Genomic DNA, 16,696 nt, shown 5'->3' with positions numbered 1-16,696 from the left:
TGTTTTTTATTTAATCTAATGTAAAAAATAATAAAAAATTAACGTTATTTGGTGAGCCAATAACGTTTTTTGGAGCAAAATTTCTTTATCACGAATTGGACTTGGAGTTAATTTTATGAGCATATCATACAGGCCCAAGGCCATTTGGCCCAACTAGTATTACACGGACTCGATGCTAAATGCTAACAAAGTTAACATTTAAGACTGTTTTGTAAAAACGGTTTTAAATTCGGTCAAGACTTGAAAGTTCTTTATGAGGAGGACCAAACATAAAAAATAAATTTTTTATTTTTTTCCCTCTTTTAAGTTATATCAGTTGCAAAACCCTAAACCCTTTTAATTTTTTCCCAAAAACCCAGCGGTGCAAATCAAATTTGCTTTCCGAAAAATCAGAAATTCAACAAAACATATTGATTCCAATATGTCCAGAGAATCAAGCAGCAATGGGAATTGTGATTCCTTAGTTCAGTTCACTAATATGCGAATTGATGAAGACGTTGGAGATGGAGATGTAGACGAAGAAGAAGCGCCAGTCGGCTTAGGTTTTGTCGAAAAACCAGAACATGAGTGGTCACTTCTACGCCATCTATTCCCGAGCAAAGCTGGAGGAACTCCTGTATCTTCAAATTCTAATTCTTCTTCCTTCGATTAATCATTAATATTACTTGTTTGTAAAAACAATTTGAATCGAATCGTTTTATTATTGGTGATTCAGGCTTGGTTGGATCCGATTAACTTGCCTTCTGGTAAATCATATTTCTGTGACATCTGTGGCGATCCTCTTCGATTCCTGCTTCAGGTATTTCTACCATTTCCCCACTCGTGATTCTTATTCCTTCCACTACAGTTTCTAACCATTTATCTTGTTAGGCTTACGCACCTCTCACAGATAAGGAATCAACATTCCATAGAACCTTATTTGTATTCATCTGCCCCTCAATGTCATGTCTTCTCCAAGACCAACATGAGCAATGGAAACACCACCCAGACAAGGGATCTCGGAGGTATAATAATAGTATATTTTTATTCCTTACATCCAATTCTTGATATGTCAGATTGCTTTGCTTTCTTCTTGTCCAATTTTTTTTCATACTTTGTTATTGTTTGACAAGTATTAAAGTCTTTCGTTGCCAACTCCCTCGCAACAATCAGTTTTACTCCAGTGAAGCACCTAAAAACAATGGCAGTGACAAGCCTTTAGGAACATCAGGTATTAAAATTTCCTTCTTAATTCAAATTCTCTATAAGGAATTGATTCCAATATGCAATTGACATTCCCATTGCTACAAATTCTAATACCTTTTTTTTTCAGTTGCTAATTTATAATATGTTTTTGTAGCTCCACTTTGTAGTTGGTGTGGTACTTGGAAAGGAGATAAAATTTGTAGCAACTGCAAAACAGCACCTTATTGTTCCAAGATACACCAGGTTCTTATCATTTCAGTATTATTAATCTAAAATTTAATATTCTTTATTTCTCAAAATTTTTGTTTTCTTTCATGCAGACTATTCACTGGAGTTCAGCTCATAAAGGGGAATGCAGATCATTAGAAGGATCCAAAGACACTGCACCAAAAGGCTAGTACTCTTAATTTATTTTTTCAGGGGTACATTTGTCATTTACATATTATTTATTTAAAAACAGCGGATAGCAACGTGACATGGCCAGAATATGAGATCATCAATGAGGATGAATCTGAATTCGACACAGAAGAATCTACCACCAATGAAGATGGAAATCCTTTAATTACTGAATATGATCCTGAATTTGATGTAAAAATGCCAGAATTACGAAAGGCTTTACTTACTACTGATAACGAGGTATGACAAATGCTTTTATAGTTTTATATAATTTAATTTAAAAAAAAACTTTTCTTTTTATTGGTTATAAAGGACGAAGGTGATACAAAGACTTGGGAATCTTTCCGCAAAAGAATAGCCCTTGCACCCGATCAAGTGTTAAGGTAATTAATCGTCCATTTTTTTTTTATTTACATTTTATAAATATGAAAAAACTATAAAAAATGAATATCCATTTTTCACTTAATAAAAAATAAAATTTAACAGGTATTCTAGGCATGTGGACTCTAAACCATTGTGGCCTATGTTAAGTGGGCAACCATCAAGGCATGAGATACCTAAATGTACTTCTTGTGGTAGCGATCGCGCTTTTGAATTTCAGGTTTTCTTCTTTTCTTTACATTTTTTTTTAAAAAATTTATTGTTTTATCACTTTCATGATCTCATATCATAAACATATATGTATATTTATATGAATTGGTTGTTCAGATTTTGCCACAGTTGCTTTACTACATGGATGTTAAAAATGATACCAACTCCCTTGATTGGGCAACCATTGTTGTGTATACTTGTGAGGCCTCTTGTGATGGGAGTTTCGCATATCAAGAAGAATTTGCTTGGGTTCAGCTCTCATCTCAATCATCAACATAATTCTTCTTTTCAGTTTTGCTCATATTTAATTTGATTAATACAAACATAAACAGATGGATTCCTTCTGTTTACAGTTTGATTTTACCTTTTTATTGTTTATCTTTTACACTACATTTCAAACTTGATTTGATGGATCCACAAGGTTTTTGATGCGAGTTTAAGGTTGTGTTTGGGGCGCCATAGCTAGCTGATAAGCTAAGCTTATTTTTCGAATTTTTTTGTGTTGTTGTGTTTGGTAAGCCAAAAAGTAGTTTATAAGCTAACTTTTTGAAAAGCTACTTAGATTAGCTTTTTTTTGAGTTTTTTTAAAATTTTCCAAATATGTCCCTTAATTAATTATAGAAACACATACTCTTACATGTCATTTTATGTAAATTTATATATTTCAGCTAGCTTTTCAACTAATTTTATCAAACGTTATTTTTTATCACCTAACTTTTTATTTAACAGCTAGCTTTTCAGCTAGTTCGCCAAACATATCTTAAGAAAGGATTTGATGGTTCAGTTAGATAAAACTCAGAACAGGAACAAGAAAGCAGACTTAAACTAAAGATAAAAAATAATAAATAAATAAATAAAATAAAATAACACGATAAAGTAAAAATTGTTGAGACTTAAACTAAAGATAAAAAATAATAAATAAATAAATAAAATAAAATAACACGATAAAGTAAAAATTGTTGGGTTGCTGACTGTTTTTACATTCAACTTGTGGCATAGGCCTAAGAAGCTTAGGGAGGCAATATATCAAACACCTTATGGGCAAGAAACCAAACAATTAGCATTTGAAGTTATAACTGCTATTTTTTGCATTTTGTTACTAAAAAGTGTGGACCTTTTTATAGAATACATATTTGGAGGATGGTCAATGACTGTCAAGTGTCAATAGGTAAGGTGATGGTTACGACATTGGTGGAAGGAATCACATCCCAAATGTGAAAAAGAATATTTTTTCCGTGCACTTTCTTACTAAGTTGACACTGAATGTTATTATCCAAAGTACAAATGTCCGAATATACATAAGTGCATGTGTTCACAATAATGGATCTCATTGGGAGTAGTGAATCTACTTTCGTATTTCGTATGTCCAACTTAAATGAATAACAAAATAAACGATTTTAAAAATTTTACTAATCGGATCGGATTATCTATAATGTTAAAGAGCAAATTGAGAAAAAACAAAACGTATGCATATAATACAGAAAAACTTTTATGATTATTTTTTGTTCACAAAAACATTTACATTATGTTTTACCATTTTAGAAAACCCTAATAATAGGTTTCTAAAAAATGCCCGGCTAGAAAGTTGGCATGGCATAAGTTTAGTTTTAATAGATTATGTGGATATTAATTATGCTGAAATCGTTTAGTTAAGGGCAAACTAATGTAGGATTCAGTTTAGGGGTGTTTGTGAGTGTTTCAAAAGGATTTATTGGTTTTTGAAACTCAATATGCCAAATTGAGTGTTTGGATACTGAAACTACTCAAATAGTTTTTCAACACCTTTAATCGTCTTCACGATGTCAATAATTGCTAAATTTCTAGAAACTCCTTGTGATTTAAAAAAAAATCATAGTACTCTAAATTTCGTCCTTCCTTTTCGTCATTTTATGACTATATGTAGTTTTGCCAATCACAAATAAGTGTTTATAATTTATAAGACAATCCAAACATTAAAAGAATGTTTTATTACAACATAAGCTAGTATGCACTTTTACCAAAAAACACGAGTTAAAAAAAAACACAATTTAAAACCCTCTTGTTCGAACATATGAGAGAAAGCAAATAGATGTAGGGAAAAATATCAAACACACCACATAACAAACAAAGTGAAATCAATTGTAGGGTTTATATTCTTCTCACATCTGGTAGAGCCTAAAAATCCTACCCTACTAGAAACAACATGCATCTCCTTTTTCATTTATTAAAAGTTTTTAAGCAATGAAAGGCCAGTGTTTAAATAGTTCCACTTGTTGTCACTATTTATTGGGTTTTTAGTCATTATATGTAATACATGTTTTTCATAGCACGTGTTATTACGCAAGAATGGACACGAGTTAGTGGAAGAAAGTGATATATTACTCTCAGAAGATCCTGTGGATATAAAGATTGTCACAAACGAAGTTCGTATGAAGAAGTTATGACCGTTTGAAGTTAGGATGAAAGCATGTTGCTATTATGAGAATGTCAACGGAAGTCAAAGTCAAACGGTCAAATGTGACTCACCACGACGAGGTCTAGTACTCTCCACGACACGAAGATAAAGTTAGGTTATAGAAATTAATAGTAGCTAACGTGACTGTAAGTCTGCTATGTCTTATGAGTAAGTGGAATGTTTGATAACTTGATTAGAAACATCGTATGTCTATTGGGTAGCAAGATGTTGGTGTTGATGGGTTTTGAGCACTACATCAATTCTATGGTGCACATGCAAACCCTAAAGATTTGGATATAGTTTATCTAGTTGTACATGCAATAATCATCCAAAACTCATAAACCCTAGATCTAGCATACTATAATCGAAATTAACATATGAATAGGGTTAGGAATATTACATTGATTGTTATGTAGCAATAACAATAACGAACCTCCTTGATTGTCACACCCATAAACCATGAATGGCGGAAACATTCTGGGGTGGAGGACGTCATGTACAATATCACAACAATGAATAGTAGTAAACAAGCAACAACATCATCCATTGCATTAATAATATAATTTCATACATGTGTGTTCTGTCAAAGTTATAGACACCAAAAATATACATATCAAAAATAAAAGATGAGTCTTGAACGAACTCCATCTTCTCAAAAGCCTGGCACCTGTACCTGTCTATTGGTGACCTGAGAATACAAGTTATTTGAAAGCGAGTATCAGCTTAATGCTGGTGAGATCATAAGTATATTAATGTCTATGCTTGTATGAAAGCATTTGTAAGGTGTTTTGTAAGATGTTTTGTATAATGTTTGAACCCTCCTAGAAAACCCTATGTTTCCTACTAACTGTAGCCTTCTACCAAGGCATCTAGTGTCTATGCATGTGTCTCTTGTTAGAGTGTGTGTTTTCCCAATTCTGAATATCATTAACCAAAAATATAGTTTTTACATTACCGTGCATCGTGTGAATATTCACGAAGTGAATGTAATGGGAAAATATTATAGTACAGTAGTATTTGTAATAAGTGACTACCGTTGTACTAACTACCTTAAAACAAAAAGTGTTCAAAGTAACATGTGATCGACCTGTATCCTGCTACCGACTCTAGTAAAACGACGATGTAAGACGCCGTAAGAAATGACATTTGGTACCCGTAGACTTGCAAGTCCCACTGTAGCGAGCAACAAGGTGTAGGATAGTCAATCCGGTATAGATCTATACGCAAACTCATACGCTCCCCAATTAAGGAGATTCGGGATACAAAAGCGGTCATGGCAGGAAGTACCATGACCCGCTCAATGGTTCACATAACTGCATAAATGTATATGTAATGAATGTGCTAACTGAAAGTGTACTCTTTCTCTGTCTAGCCTGTATGTACTGAAATGTTTTGCGTGTGCTACCTGTAATGTATGTTCTCTCTTTATCTAGCATGTATAGTAATGTGCTGACTCATGAATGAACTGACTCATTGTATGTTCATTGTTCTAGTAATAGTATTAGTATGTTCCTGTGCTACCCCTATGGTAACTTACTAGTGATGTAACTGGTATGTATGAACATGGAAGTATACCCTTGCCACCCAAGGGTATTGAATGGACTGGAAGAACCTTTATGACTATATAGGTACACATGATATATAACTAATATTTAAACGACCTTCGGACGGATACCCGATACCTTACCAGACCACATCCCAACGGGGAAAAGGAAATAAAGAGAGCTGGCCTTCCTAAGTCTTTTAAACATTGCTTATATATCTATAAATACATAGGCATGCATTTGATAATAAGTATAACAGAGCTTAAGTAAATGTATTTGATAAATATAAGAATGTGTAAAACAGTTTGAACAGTAAGAAAATCACTGGTTTTGTAGTTATTAATCACATGTGATTGATATAATAACTATAAGTATTCAACTTGTATTCCCCCCATAAAGCATTTAAAAACATTTAAACCATTGATTAAGGGGTATGAACTCACCTGTAGTGAGTGGTACGGATGAACTGAAGATGTAGGATTGCTAGGTGTCAAGTGAAGTCTTGAACACACTCTATGATCCTAGTTAACATATAATATCACATATATGTATCCAGTTAGTCTTTAAACAACTAATAAACAAGTCAATACACCCTAGGACATGCTAAACACTTTATACAAGTGTTATTAGTCTCAAGGATTGCATCCAAGTGTTGTAGGGAAGGGCTAGTGTGCTTGGGGTTCAAGGATCACTCCACTAGGGAGTTTACGGTTTTGTGGTCACTAGCAAAAGGGTTTACAGTCGTAAAACCTTGGGTTTATGTTCGTAAGCTCACCCCCTTTGTGACCATTTGTTTTTTGAAGCTTTAAGAGTCCCTAGAAGCTTTTCTACTTGATGTATGTGACCATGGAAGGAACTAGGGCACCATTTCACTCCTAAATGGAGTTTATGGTCCTATTACCATTTTCCTTTGAGTTTACTACCGTAAAATCCTAAGGTTAATGGTATTTGGGGGGTTTTCAAGTCCTTAGCTCATCATGGTAATAGTCTAGGTTAGATTCTAGGCATAAGGAATAAATATGGGACATTTATACAACTTTTGGAGTGTTTACGGTTTTGGGAGATCCCCAAACCGTAAACACATATAAATGTGAGGTTTTTGTGCTTTTTGTGTGATAAACTGATCAAGGATGGATCTAGACAAGTCCCTTAGGCATTGTGAAGCATCTAGGCACCCTAAGGCACCACTTTGCACCTTACTTGGTGTTTATGGTTTTGGGAGCCTCCCAAAACAGTGAACACCTTGTTCTTGGTGTACTTGGGACATTTTCTTGATATTAAGATGTATAGCAAGCTTTAAATGACTCTAGGATAAAAGTACTTACTTTGTGGAAGCTTGAAATGAACTAAAAGTCCAAGAACACTAGTGTGTGTTCTTGGTGTTTTGGAAATCTAATCAAAACATGAAATTTGATGGATTAAAGGATGTATAATCACTAGATGTTGTGATATAACAACAAATCAAGCCAAGAAGTACTTACGTTTTCGGGAAATCGGGCGAAAAACGGGATGATAGTTGAGAGTGTTTGGAGTTTACTCTTTTAGGGTGAAAATGAGAAGTGATGTTCTTTGGGGAGTAAACTCATGTTTAAGCATGAGTTTACGGTTTTTGGGGTAGTTTACGACCCAAACATAAAAGTTTGGCTGTGAACTTCTAAGCTACGTGGTATTCGCGGTTTTGAAATTTCAAGACCCGAGCGGCCCATCCGTTCACCCGTTCGTTTAAATATTAATTATTAAAATAATCAAACGAACTTTAATTTCCTAAAAACAAATAAAAGTGAACTTGACTTATAATATGAAGTGATTAACTTTTAGTGTTTGACCGAATGAAAATTCCGGGTTGTCACATTGATCTTGACTTCTGAAAGCCTAGTGCCCCAAGTGTTGCACCTCTAATGGAGTCACAAACACCATTAGCAATAAGGATGAACAAGAGAGAGAGAGAGAGAGAGAGAGAGAGAGAGAGAGAGAGAGGAGAGGCGCAAAAACGTCCAAGATCTTCTAAGAATGCTTAGCCACGTTTTTGGGAGCCTTAAGGGTCCTTATATAGTTGAGGCTTCTAGGGTTATCAACTTGGAAACCCTAATCCAGTTGCTTAGTCCTTAAGCAGCCCAAATGTAACGACCAAAAACTTGAGCCAATTTAAAACATTTTATTTCATTCAAAAAGCATTAAGTTCATACATCTTATTTTTTCAAAATAGTTTAAACATCAGAGTATCCCCTAGAACCATATCACATGAATCATAAAACATGAGGAGCGGTATGATCATGCCTTCGCCTTGCCACAATCTCCTGAAGTACCTGAAACAATACACTGAACTGTAAGCCCGAAAGCTTAGTGAGTTACCCCCCCCCCCCCCAAAATACCAACCACATACGACCATAGTCATAACATATTGTATCACAATACAGAACAACCATGCCTCTCAAGTCTGCAGCGTGACTGGTCCGCCCTCAACAGGCCTTCAGTTCACCTGGTCCACTCTCTGAGTCTACAATATGACTGGACCGCCCGCAACGGGCCTTCATTCTATCTGGATCTATCTGAGCCTTCAGTATGACTGGACCGCCATACGGGCCTACAATCTATCCGGGCCGCTCATAGGGTATGTTGGCCTTCAGCACAAAGCAGGACCGCCTCAACCCAAACATCAAGAAAATAACCATGTGTACATATAACAGGAAATCACATAACAGACCATAGGCAAACAAATCGATCTAGCAGATCATAAAGCATAACATCATCCTTACCAGGATATCGACCTAACCGGTCACTAACATAGCATCATCCTATATACCAGGATACCGACCTAAACCAGGTCACTAACATAGCATCATCCTATATACCAGGATACCGACCTAAACCAGGTCACTAACATAGCATCATCCTATATACCAGGATACCGACCTAAACCAAGTCACTAACATATCATCATCCGATATACCAGGATACCGACCTAAACTAGGTCACTGACATAATACTGTCCCAATTACCAGGACGCCGATCTAACAGATCAATAAGCACATCAACAATACAAGTACAGATATCAGATATAACTATCTCACAGATCATCGATCATAGCAATCTCTCATGACCAAGGCATCGACCTAACCAGGTCACTGACATACCAATCCTAACGGATCACAACAGCATAACAACATACTGTCTATTCTGATACCAATCTAACAGATCATAACTGCATGTAGCATACTGTAACCAAGAAAGCAACTAAAAGGGCCGACCTTGGTGCCTTTGACCCTATTGATATAATGAGGATAACTCACCTAAAATTGTTGACTGAAAAGATAAGACCAAGCTGCTCCAACCTCCGACACGATCACCGCCACTGAACACTACCAAAGAACCAATTCCATAAATACAAATATAAATAAAGTACCATTGGAAGTCAAACTGGTCAACTCTTGGTCAAGGTCATAGTCCTCAGTCAAAATCAACCTTCCTGGTTGACTCTACTCGCCGAGTCACCCTGTCGACTCGTCGAGTTACCTTACCCAGAAAACTCTCATGACACAACTTAACTCGCTGAGTTGCCCCAAGACTCGCCGAGTCCAACGATCTCCAAGTCCCATCCTTTCCAACTCACTGAGTCGCCAACCGACTCACTAATCCAAGGTTTTAACCAAAAGAGGTTGGGGTTCTACGACCTGACTCGCCGAGTCCAAGAACAGACTCGCCGAGTCCAAAGCAATCTTCAACAGACTCGCCGAGTTGTTCTTCCAACTTGTCGAGTCCATGCACGTGTTCATACAACTCGTTGAGTACACCCATGTGACTCGCCGAGTCTCTCCAGTTCTCAATCCATTCAGAGGCTTTTCGAGCCATGCTGAGGCTCCAATCCGAAGATCCACCCTTCTACAATCTAACCCTCACATAAAGTTGCAAACTTTACGTGAAACCAAAGAGATATAGGCCCAACCCACACTAGGGCTTGGGTTTTAGACAAAAGGGCTACACCAACAATTCAATAACTGATGCTTTATGACTTTCTGGACCAATACAAGTCTAGATTTGAAGTAGCAACCTCAGATTTGGACTCCAAACCCGAAGTGGATCTCAATCATACCAAAATGCCCCCAAATATCATTCAAGAATAAATCTAGAAGCAACAAAGGAAAGGTAACAACTCATTACCTCCAAGATGTGCCCAAAACTGCAGTAGATTCTGGATATACACTACTTTCTTGATGCAACCCTTTTTGATCTTCAAGTTTCTCCCACTAGAACACCTCTTCAAAGCTCCAATCTCCCTCCAATGGCCTTATACACACGAGCTAGGGTTTACTGGATCTCAAAGGGGGCTAAGGGAGCTGAGGGGAGGACATTAAGTCCTTTAAATAGGGTGCAAACCCTAAGATTAGGGTTTTTCTCATCCCAGCACCAACTCGTCGAGTCCAGCTTCCGACTCGGCGAGTTGGTCACTTAATTCGCAACCCAAACCCGCTCCGACTCGGCGAGTAAGCGTACCTACTCGTCGAGTCCTTGCTTCGAAATTACACTTTAAACTCTTAAATCGTACTTCTGAAATTCGGGATGTTACAACTCTCCCCCACTTAAATTAGGCTCCGTCCTCGAAGCCTACTGCAACACAAACTTCCGGATGATATTCCTACAATGTGATGAGTTAAGAAACTCTTTGATCGTTTAGATCTTTAAACAAGTTAATCACAAAGACATAAACAGAAAAATCAAACACAAGAGTGAATCAAAATATGTCGAATGATTCAATAGATTCAAGCCTCAACAGAGTTCGACAAAGAACTTCCGCTGTAGAGGCTACTAGGGTTACAAACGACAAAACAGTAAAATCTATGAATGATCGACTTCCAATCTTACGTACAAAGATGCATGCAAGCATCTATAAATACTAAACCCTAGAAATAACTTACAGATGGGATGGCCCAATCCGGATACAAAAATAGACTAAGGAACGAGCCCAAGATGCAACACCCATCAGACCCTACAATCTCCCCCTTTGCGTCAATTGGAGCGAGACTCTACTTCGGCTTGCTGGGTCCAGCTGCATGAACTTTCTTTGTGGTTTCAAACAGACGTGGAATAAGGGAAAGGATGGTCTGTCTGAAGCGAATGTACCACTGGATCATATCGTCAAAATACTTCTTGTCATCTGCAGAGTTCCGCTTGCATCGATGAATGATCCACAGGACATCTTCCAAGAAAGCAGTGGTGTAAAGATGCTTATCTGCCAAGGCGAACAGGCATTTTTGGCCTTCGTTCCTTGTGAACATGACAGAGTTCCGCTTTGGGTCGATTCTTCCCATCTGCATCATATTTAAATCACTTGCGGAACCAACAGGAGAGATGGTGGGATTTTTCTTGAAGATACTTGCGATCTCCTGATCCATCTTGGCGACCTCCATGATGTAGCAAACAAGCATCCTTTTGAAGTGATCAATGATTGGCCCATACTCAGCTTCGTTGGTGAGGAGGATGTTGTGCAAAATAATCCAATCACGTGGATTCAGGTTGGGAAGATCAGCAAGCGAAATAACATGTTCTGTTTTAGCAGAACCCCTCAGCACTTTGAACCGAACGTTCGTGAAGTTCCCATCCTTAAAAGGTTTGAGGACCCGAACGTTAATGATTTTCTGAGCACTCCATGTCTGATACTGAGGCTGAGCAGACCTCAGATAGAATTCAACGAGTTCCCTATCAACTTTTGGATGAGGATGAGGGACATCAGCAACATGGGAGAAAGCGTGAAATATGAAAGCCTTTCGGGTCAGCGGCATATCGAATTGAGAGTTGACCGAATTGATTCGGTCCAAAGAAATCACCAGTTCGAGCCACAGGATGCTGGGAGTGTCAATTGCTTCTTTGACAAGCTTCTCGAGAGTCCATAGAGGAAATAGAGTTTTTATACTCTCAAGAAGATCATGAGCCTCCTTCATTTTTCTTTCGTTGGCCTCGGCTTCTCTGGCAACCCGAGCGCTCATGTCTGCATCCGTTTCCCGGCCTTGTTTCTTCAAGAGATCGGCGATGGTCTCTTTATCATCATCATCACTGTCTTCAATAATCTTCTTGCCTTTATCTTTAACACCCGAACCTGAAGGTTGACCTGTTGGAGGAGGTTCGGTTGCTTTAGTAGAAGTAGGAGGCGGTTGAGACACATCTTCTTGTTGGATTAATGTCTAAGTCCATAACTATAATTGGTAAGACTTGACCCGACCCGACATGGTCCATTTGGGTTGCATACCATCATGCACTTGGATAGACTATAATGAGAGAAATAACACACTTATGGTTATTAATATATTATAAGTTCTAGTATATTAATAATAAGAATAATAAGATTATTTAATTAGTATTGATCAAGAATTAATCTAGGATTAATTAAGTGATCAAAAGAAGACTAATTAAATATATGGGTTGATTGTGTAAATCATCCATACTTGTATAGTGGGCTAATGCTCCATGGATAATCAAGTTGGGCTAAAACCCATAGGATGGTTCATGGATGCTCCATGGTGTATTTGTACCCATGGATCATGGAAATGAAAGGCCATGTCAATTAGGGTTTACATGGTGTAACCCTAACTATATAAGCATCTTATTCTTGACCAAAATCGGCCACTAGAGTGTGAAGTAAAAGGGCTAGCCGATTTCATGATTTGTAGAATTCTCTCAAGTTATTCTAAGTGTTTTGGTGATTGTGATTCCATTTGAGGCTTCCACACTATTGGAGCTAGGCACTCAATCTTCATGAAGACTTTCTACATCAAAGAGGTATGTATTCTATCTTGTTACACTCATTGTTTTGTATGCTAGATTAGGATAATACCTTGGAAGTTCTTATTTGCATGTATAATAGAGAAAACATAGATCCAAGGTATTTAGGGTTGCATGTACACTTAGGAGTGTTAGAATGCACATAACCCAACAGTGGTATCAGAGCCACGGGTTGTTTTCTGTTATATTGATGCAAATATTTTATTTTCAAAGTTGAAAAAAAAAAACATGAAGTTTGTCAAATTTTAAGATAATTACTTGTTCTTGTGAAAAACTAATTATTTGTAAAATTTGAATAATTTGCTTTATGAGTTGAATTAGGTCAAATTTAATAAAAGATAAAATAATATGATTATTTTATTAGTTTTAAAAGTTTGATCTAAAGAGTTTTATTTTTTGAAACCTCCATAAGTTATGGATATGAAAAGGTTTTTTAAAAAAAAAAATTGATTTAAAGTTTTTTTTTGGAGTTACAAAATTTGGTGTTAATGTTTTAAAGGATTCCATAACTTAAGAATAAGTTATGGATCACCAAAAGTTTTTTGTGTTACCTTGTTTTATGAGTGAATTTAGATTAATGAATAAAATTATGTGATAGTTGGTTTTAATCCAAATTAATCTAAGAATTGATTCTAAAATGTGTTTTTGTAACTTGTCCTCAAGTTATATGAAAAGTCACATTTAAGAATCATAAAACTCATAAAAATTGGCAAAGGTTACAAAAATGAAGAGTCTAGTTCTAATTAAATGGTTTTATGACTCCATAACTTGTCCTCAAGTTATGGAGGACCAAGAGTCTCTTCATTTAATAAAATAAAATAAAATAAAAAAAAAGGTGTAACCTTAATTAATTCCATAAGTTATAAAATAAAGAAAAGTTAATTCTTTTATTAGTTTAAAGTCTTCCATAACTTGTCCTCAAGTTATGGAACTTGAAGAGTTTTTGGATTAAAACTACTTTAAACACATAAGTTATGGAATTAATTAGTTTTGAATAGTTTCAAAACTTGCCCTCAAGTTTTGGAATTTGTAAAGTTTTCACTTATGAATACTTTAATTCCAAGTTAGCCCTTAGAATTTTAAAAGTTAAAATTCAACCCTTATACTTTATAATATTATAAGTTAATAATATATATATATATATATATATATATATATATATATATATATATATATATATATATATATATGTATAAGAGTAAAGTCAGTCTTAACGCTAGTACGCCTCATTCACGAAGCCGGTCTATAAGGTGGGTATAAGGTTGTTGCCTATAAAATGGCAACTTAATGGGTGTCCACTCTCACCCACCGCTTGCTTGACTGGTGGAGGGTCGTTAGCCGAACGGGTTTGACAGGACTAGAATTCTCCCTTCATTAAAAGTATTAATGATAATACTAAGTAACTAAACTCTTAATAATACCCAATCTTAGTTACTTAGGAAAAATGTGAATAAGGTGCTAACCCATGAAATTACACTTTACACTTTGTCTAAGTCGTTAGTGGAGCGTGTGTGGTTAACCGGCACACTAACTTGGACTTAACAAGGTAGGTAAAGGGTGACTTAATATTTATCATAGTATCGATGGAGCGTGTGTGGTTAACCGGCACATTGATTGAGGGGTAATTTATTAAGGGTACCAAGTGATTTGCATGGTTACTTCACACCTTGTTTTGTGATCCTCGGCATCCCAGTCACAAAACCTGAAGGGCACACTCGAGATTGAAACATGCCTTTGAAAAGTTCAATGAATCTCAAAGATCTAGGAGTTTCAAAACCAATTAAAACCTAATAATTCATTTCGTTTATCTTGGTGGAAATTGGTGAATCGTCATTCACCTACCTTCAAATATTTTATAGCTTGGATTACGGCATACCTCTTCTAAGTTATAAAATAGTTTGTTGGGTCCTAGCCTTAATATTTCATATTGGGTGTCATATTAAGGACTTTAAATCAACTATCTTGAATATCTCCCAAAAGATGTCTGTAATAGACACCTATGATCTTCCCAAATCTAGTGAAACAAGGTTTCCTAAATGAAGATGATGTCCTTTGGAAATCATACTTCTTTCACCTCCTCCAATTATTCTCCCCAACCCACAAGTTTTTGAAAAGTTTAAGGTCACTCAAGCCCTATTGGCAAGGCAAGGTCTAGGTGTGAGCACATCTTGGAGATGTAGTCACATATTGACAAGCCGGGAGAGTTGGGTGTCAAAGTCTTGAGAAAGTTGGTGGTTCAATCACTTTCTAAGTCACATAGTGAGTTCCTTTGGGACACCTATGAAACAGACTATGACAAGACCCTTAACGATCTTATCTATTTGCTAAGATCAACTTCCTAAAACTTTATGGACATTGACAATGATGACATTGGATATCCAGTAAAACATTCTCTTCCCAATGGAAAGGGATCGGCCATAGTCAACTCGGTTGACCAAATGGTAAAGAGAAAAGCTAAGTCTGTGATAGTCTCGTGTACCATTATCAAAGGGTCCATATGTTTATATTGCCAAGGGAAGGGGCATTGGTTGCGAAGCTGCCAAATTTACCTAAGGATGTTAAAGTCAATAAGTTTGACTCTACTTCAGGTAAAGACCACTATCTAACTCTGTTAAGTTTCTATTCTGAGATTCCTGATACATGATGTGACTGGGTCACATGGTGATGTTTTAAGAATCAAAGAAAGGTGAAGAAACTTAAAGAAAGAATATGCTGAATCTGATGGCGTAGATGGATTTCTATCGCATAGTTTGAAGATTGGATTCTTGAGCTACTTCTTAGGAGTTATGAGATATTGCTTAGGAGTAGATAACAACAAGTTTTCATATGGATTGTAAGGATAAGTTTTTCCGCAAAGTTTTAAAATAAAAGAAAATTTTTGATTTTATTTATTTTAAAATATCCTTACAATGGCATTTGAGGAAAAATTGTTGCTTATATGATTCCATTAATAGCAATAGTGGAAATATGAAATTGATTCTTTCATTTGTGGTAATGTCTAAATTTACCAAGTAAGGAAAGATTCTCATCACCCAAGTCTCAATTGGACCGGAACTTGGAATCATGCAAGTTGTATAGCATGATGAATGAGAACTTTCAAGTTTTGGAAAATTAAGACTAATTACTTGTTCACATGGATGTGTGAGTCAAGTAAAGGACTAAGGGATCGAGTACACATTCTTGTGCACTTATTAAGTCCACTACAAAAGTTTGATAAGACTATTCGTCATAGTTTATTAAAGCTCAGTAAATATGATTATACTTACAAGCTTAAGTGTAACTCTGAGACATTGGAAATGGTTCCAATGTATGGCAGGGCGAATAAGAAGAATCAAATTAGGCAGAAGGATAAAAGTTTCTCAAATCTGAAAAGATGGGAGAGTACTTTAGTATCAGTTTTGTGATCATCTTAATGATTAAGAAACCATATCAAAATTAGTTCTCTAAGGAAAATCTTAGTGCATTTTTATGACTAAGAAAAGGAACTTGAATTGTTGAAATGGTTAAATCAAGAAGATGAGTCATACTTCGTTCCAATACAAGTCTTAGAGTCATACTCCAAGATTGTAACTTGAGTGACATGTCTCAAAAGAAGGTTTAAAACACTTGTCAAATGTAAGAGTAAAAGTTTTCTACTCTTGTACATTTGAAATTGGTAAGTTGTGATGTTTTGGATAAAACAAAGATCAACTTAGGCCAATTGTGTGAAGTGTTTGTCTTGATTAGAATTCGCACTATCTCTTGGATGTTTGACAAGGGAGTCTTATAGATC

General features: G+C 36.1%; 1 protein-coding gene across 1 annotated transcript; it reads left to right on the top strand.

Moving 5' to 3' along the window:
* The first annotated feature begins 316 nt into the window (after positions 1–316).
* Positions 317–2,664, top strand: LOC145070815 (zinc finger (MYND type) family protein / programmed cell death 2 C-terminal domain-containing protein). The gene is made up of 10 exons (XM_079017771.1): positions 317–616; positions 716–799; positions 871–1,004; positions 1,113–1,210; positions 1,340–1,428; positions 1,506–1,578; positions 1,646–1,821; positions 1,894–1,964; positions 2,068–2,182; positions 2,290–2,664. Exons 1-10 carry the CDS (start codon positions 422–424, stop codon positions 2,449–2,451), a joined length of 1,197 nt encoding a protein of 398 aa, XP_078873897.1. The 5' UTR covers positions 317–421; the 3' UTR covers positions 2,452–2,664.
* The last annotated feature ends 14,032 nt before the right edge of the window (positions 2,665–16,696 follow it).

This window comes from Lactuca serriola, chromosome 8 (genome assembly GCF_051521515.1).
Source record: "Lactuca serriola cultivar US96UC23 chromosome 8, Lser_US96UC23_V15, whole genome shotgun sequence".
NCBI lineage: Eukaryota > Viridiplantae > Streptophyta > Magnoliopsida > Asterales > Asteraceae > Lactuca > Lactuca serriola.
Note: the sequence above shows the minus strand (reverse complement) of the source record. Positions and strands in the feature narration are given on the sequence as shown.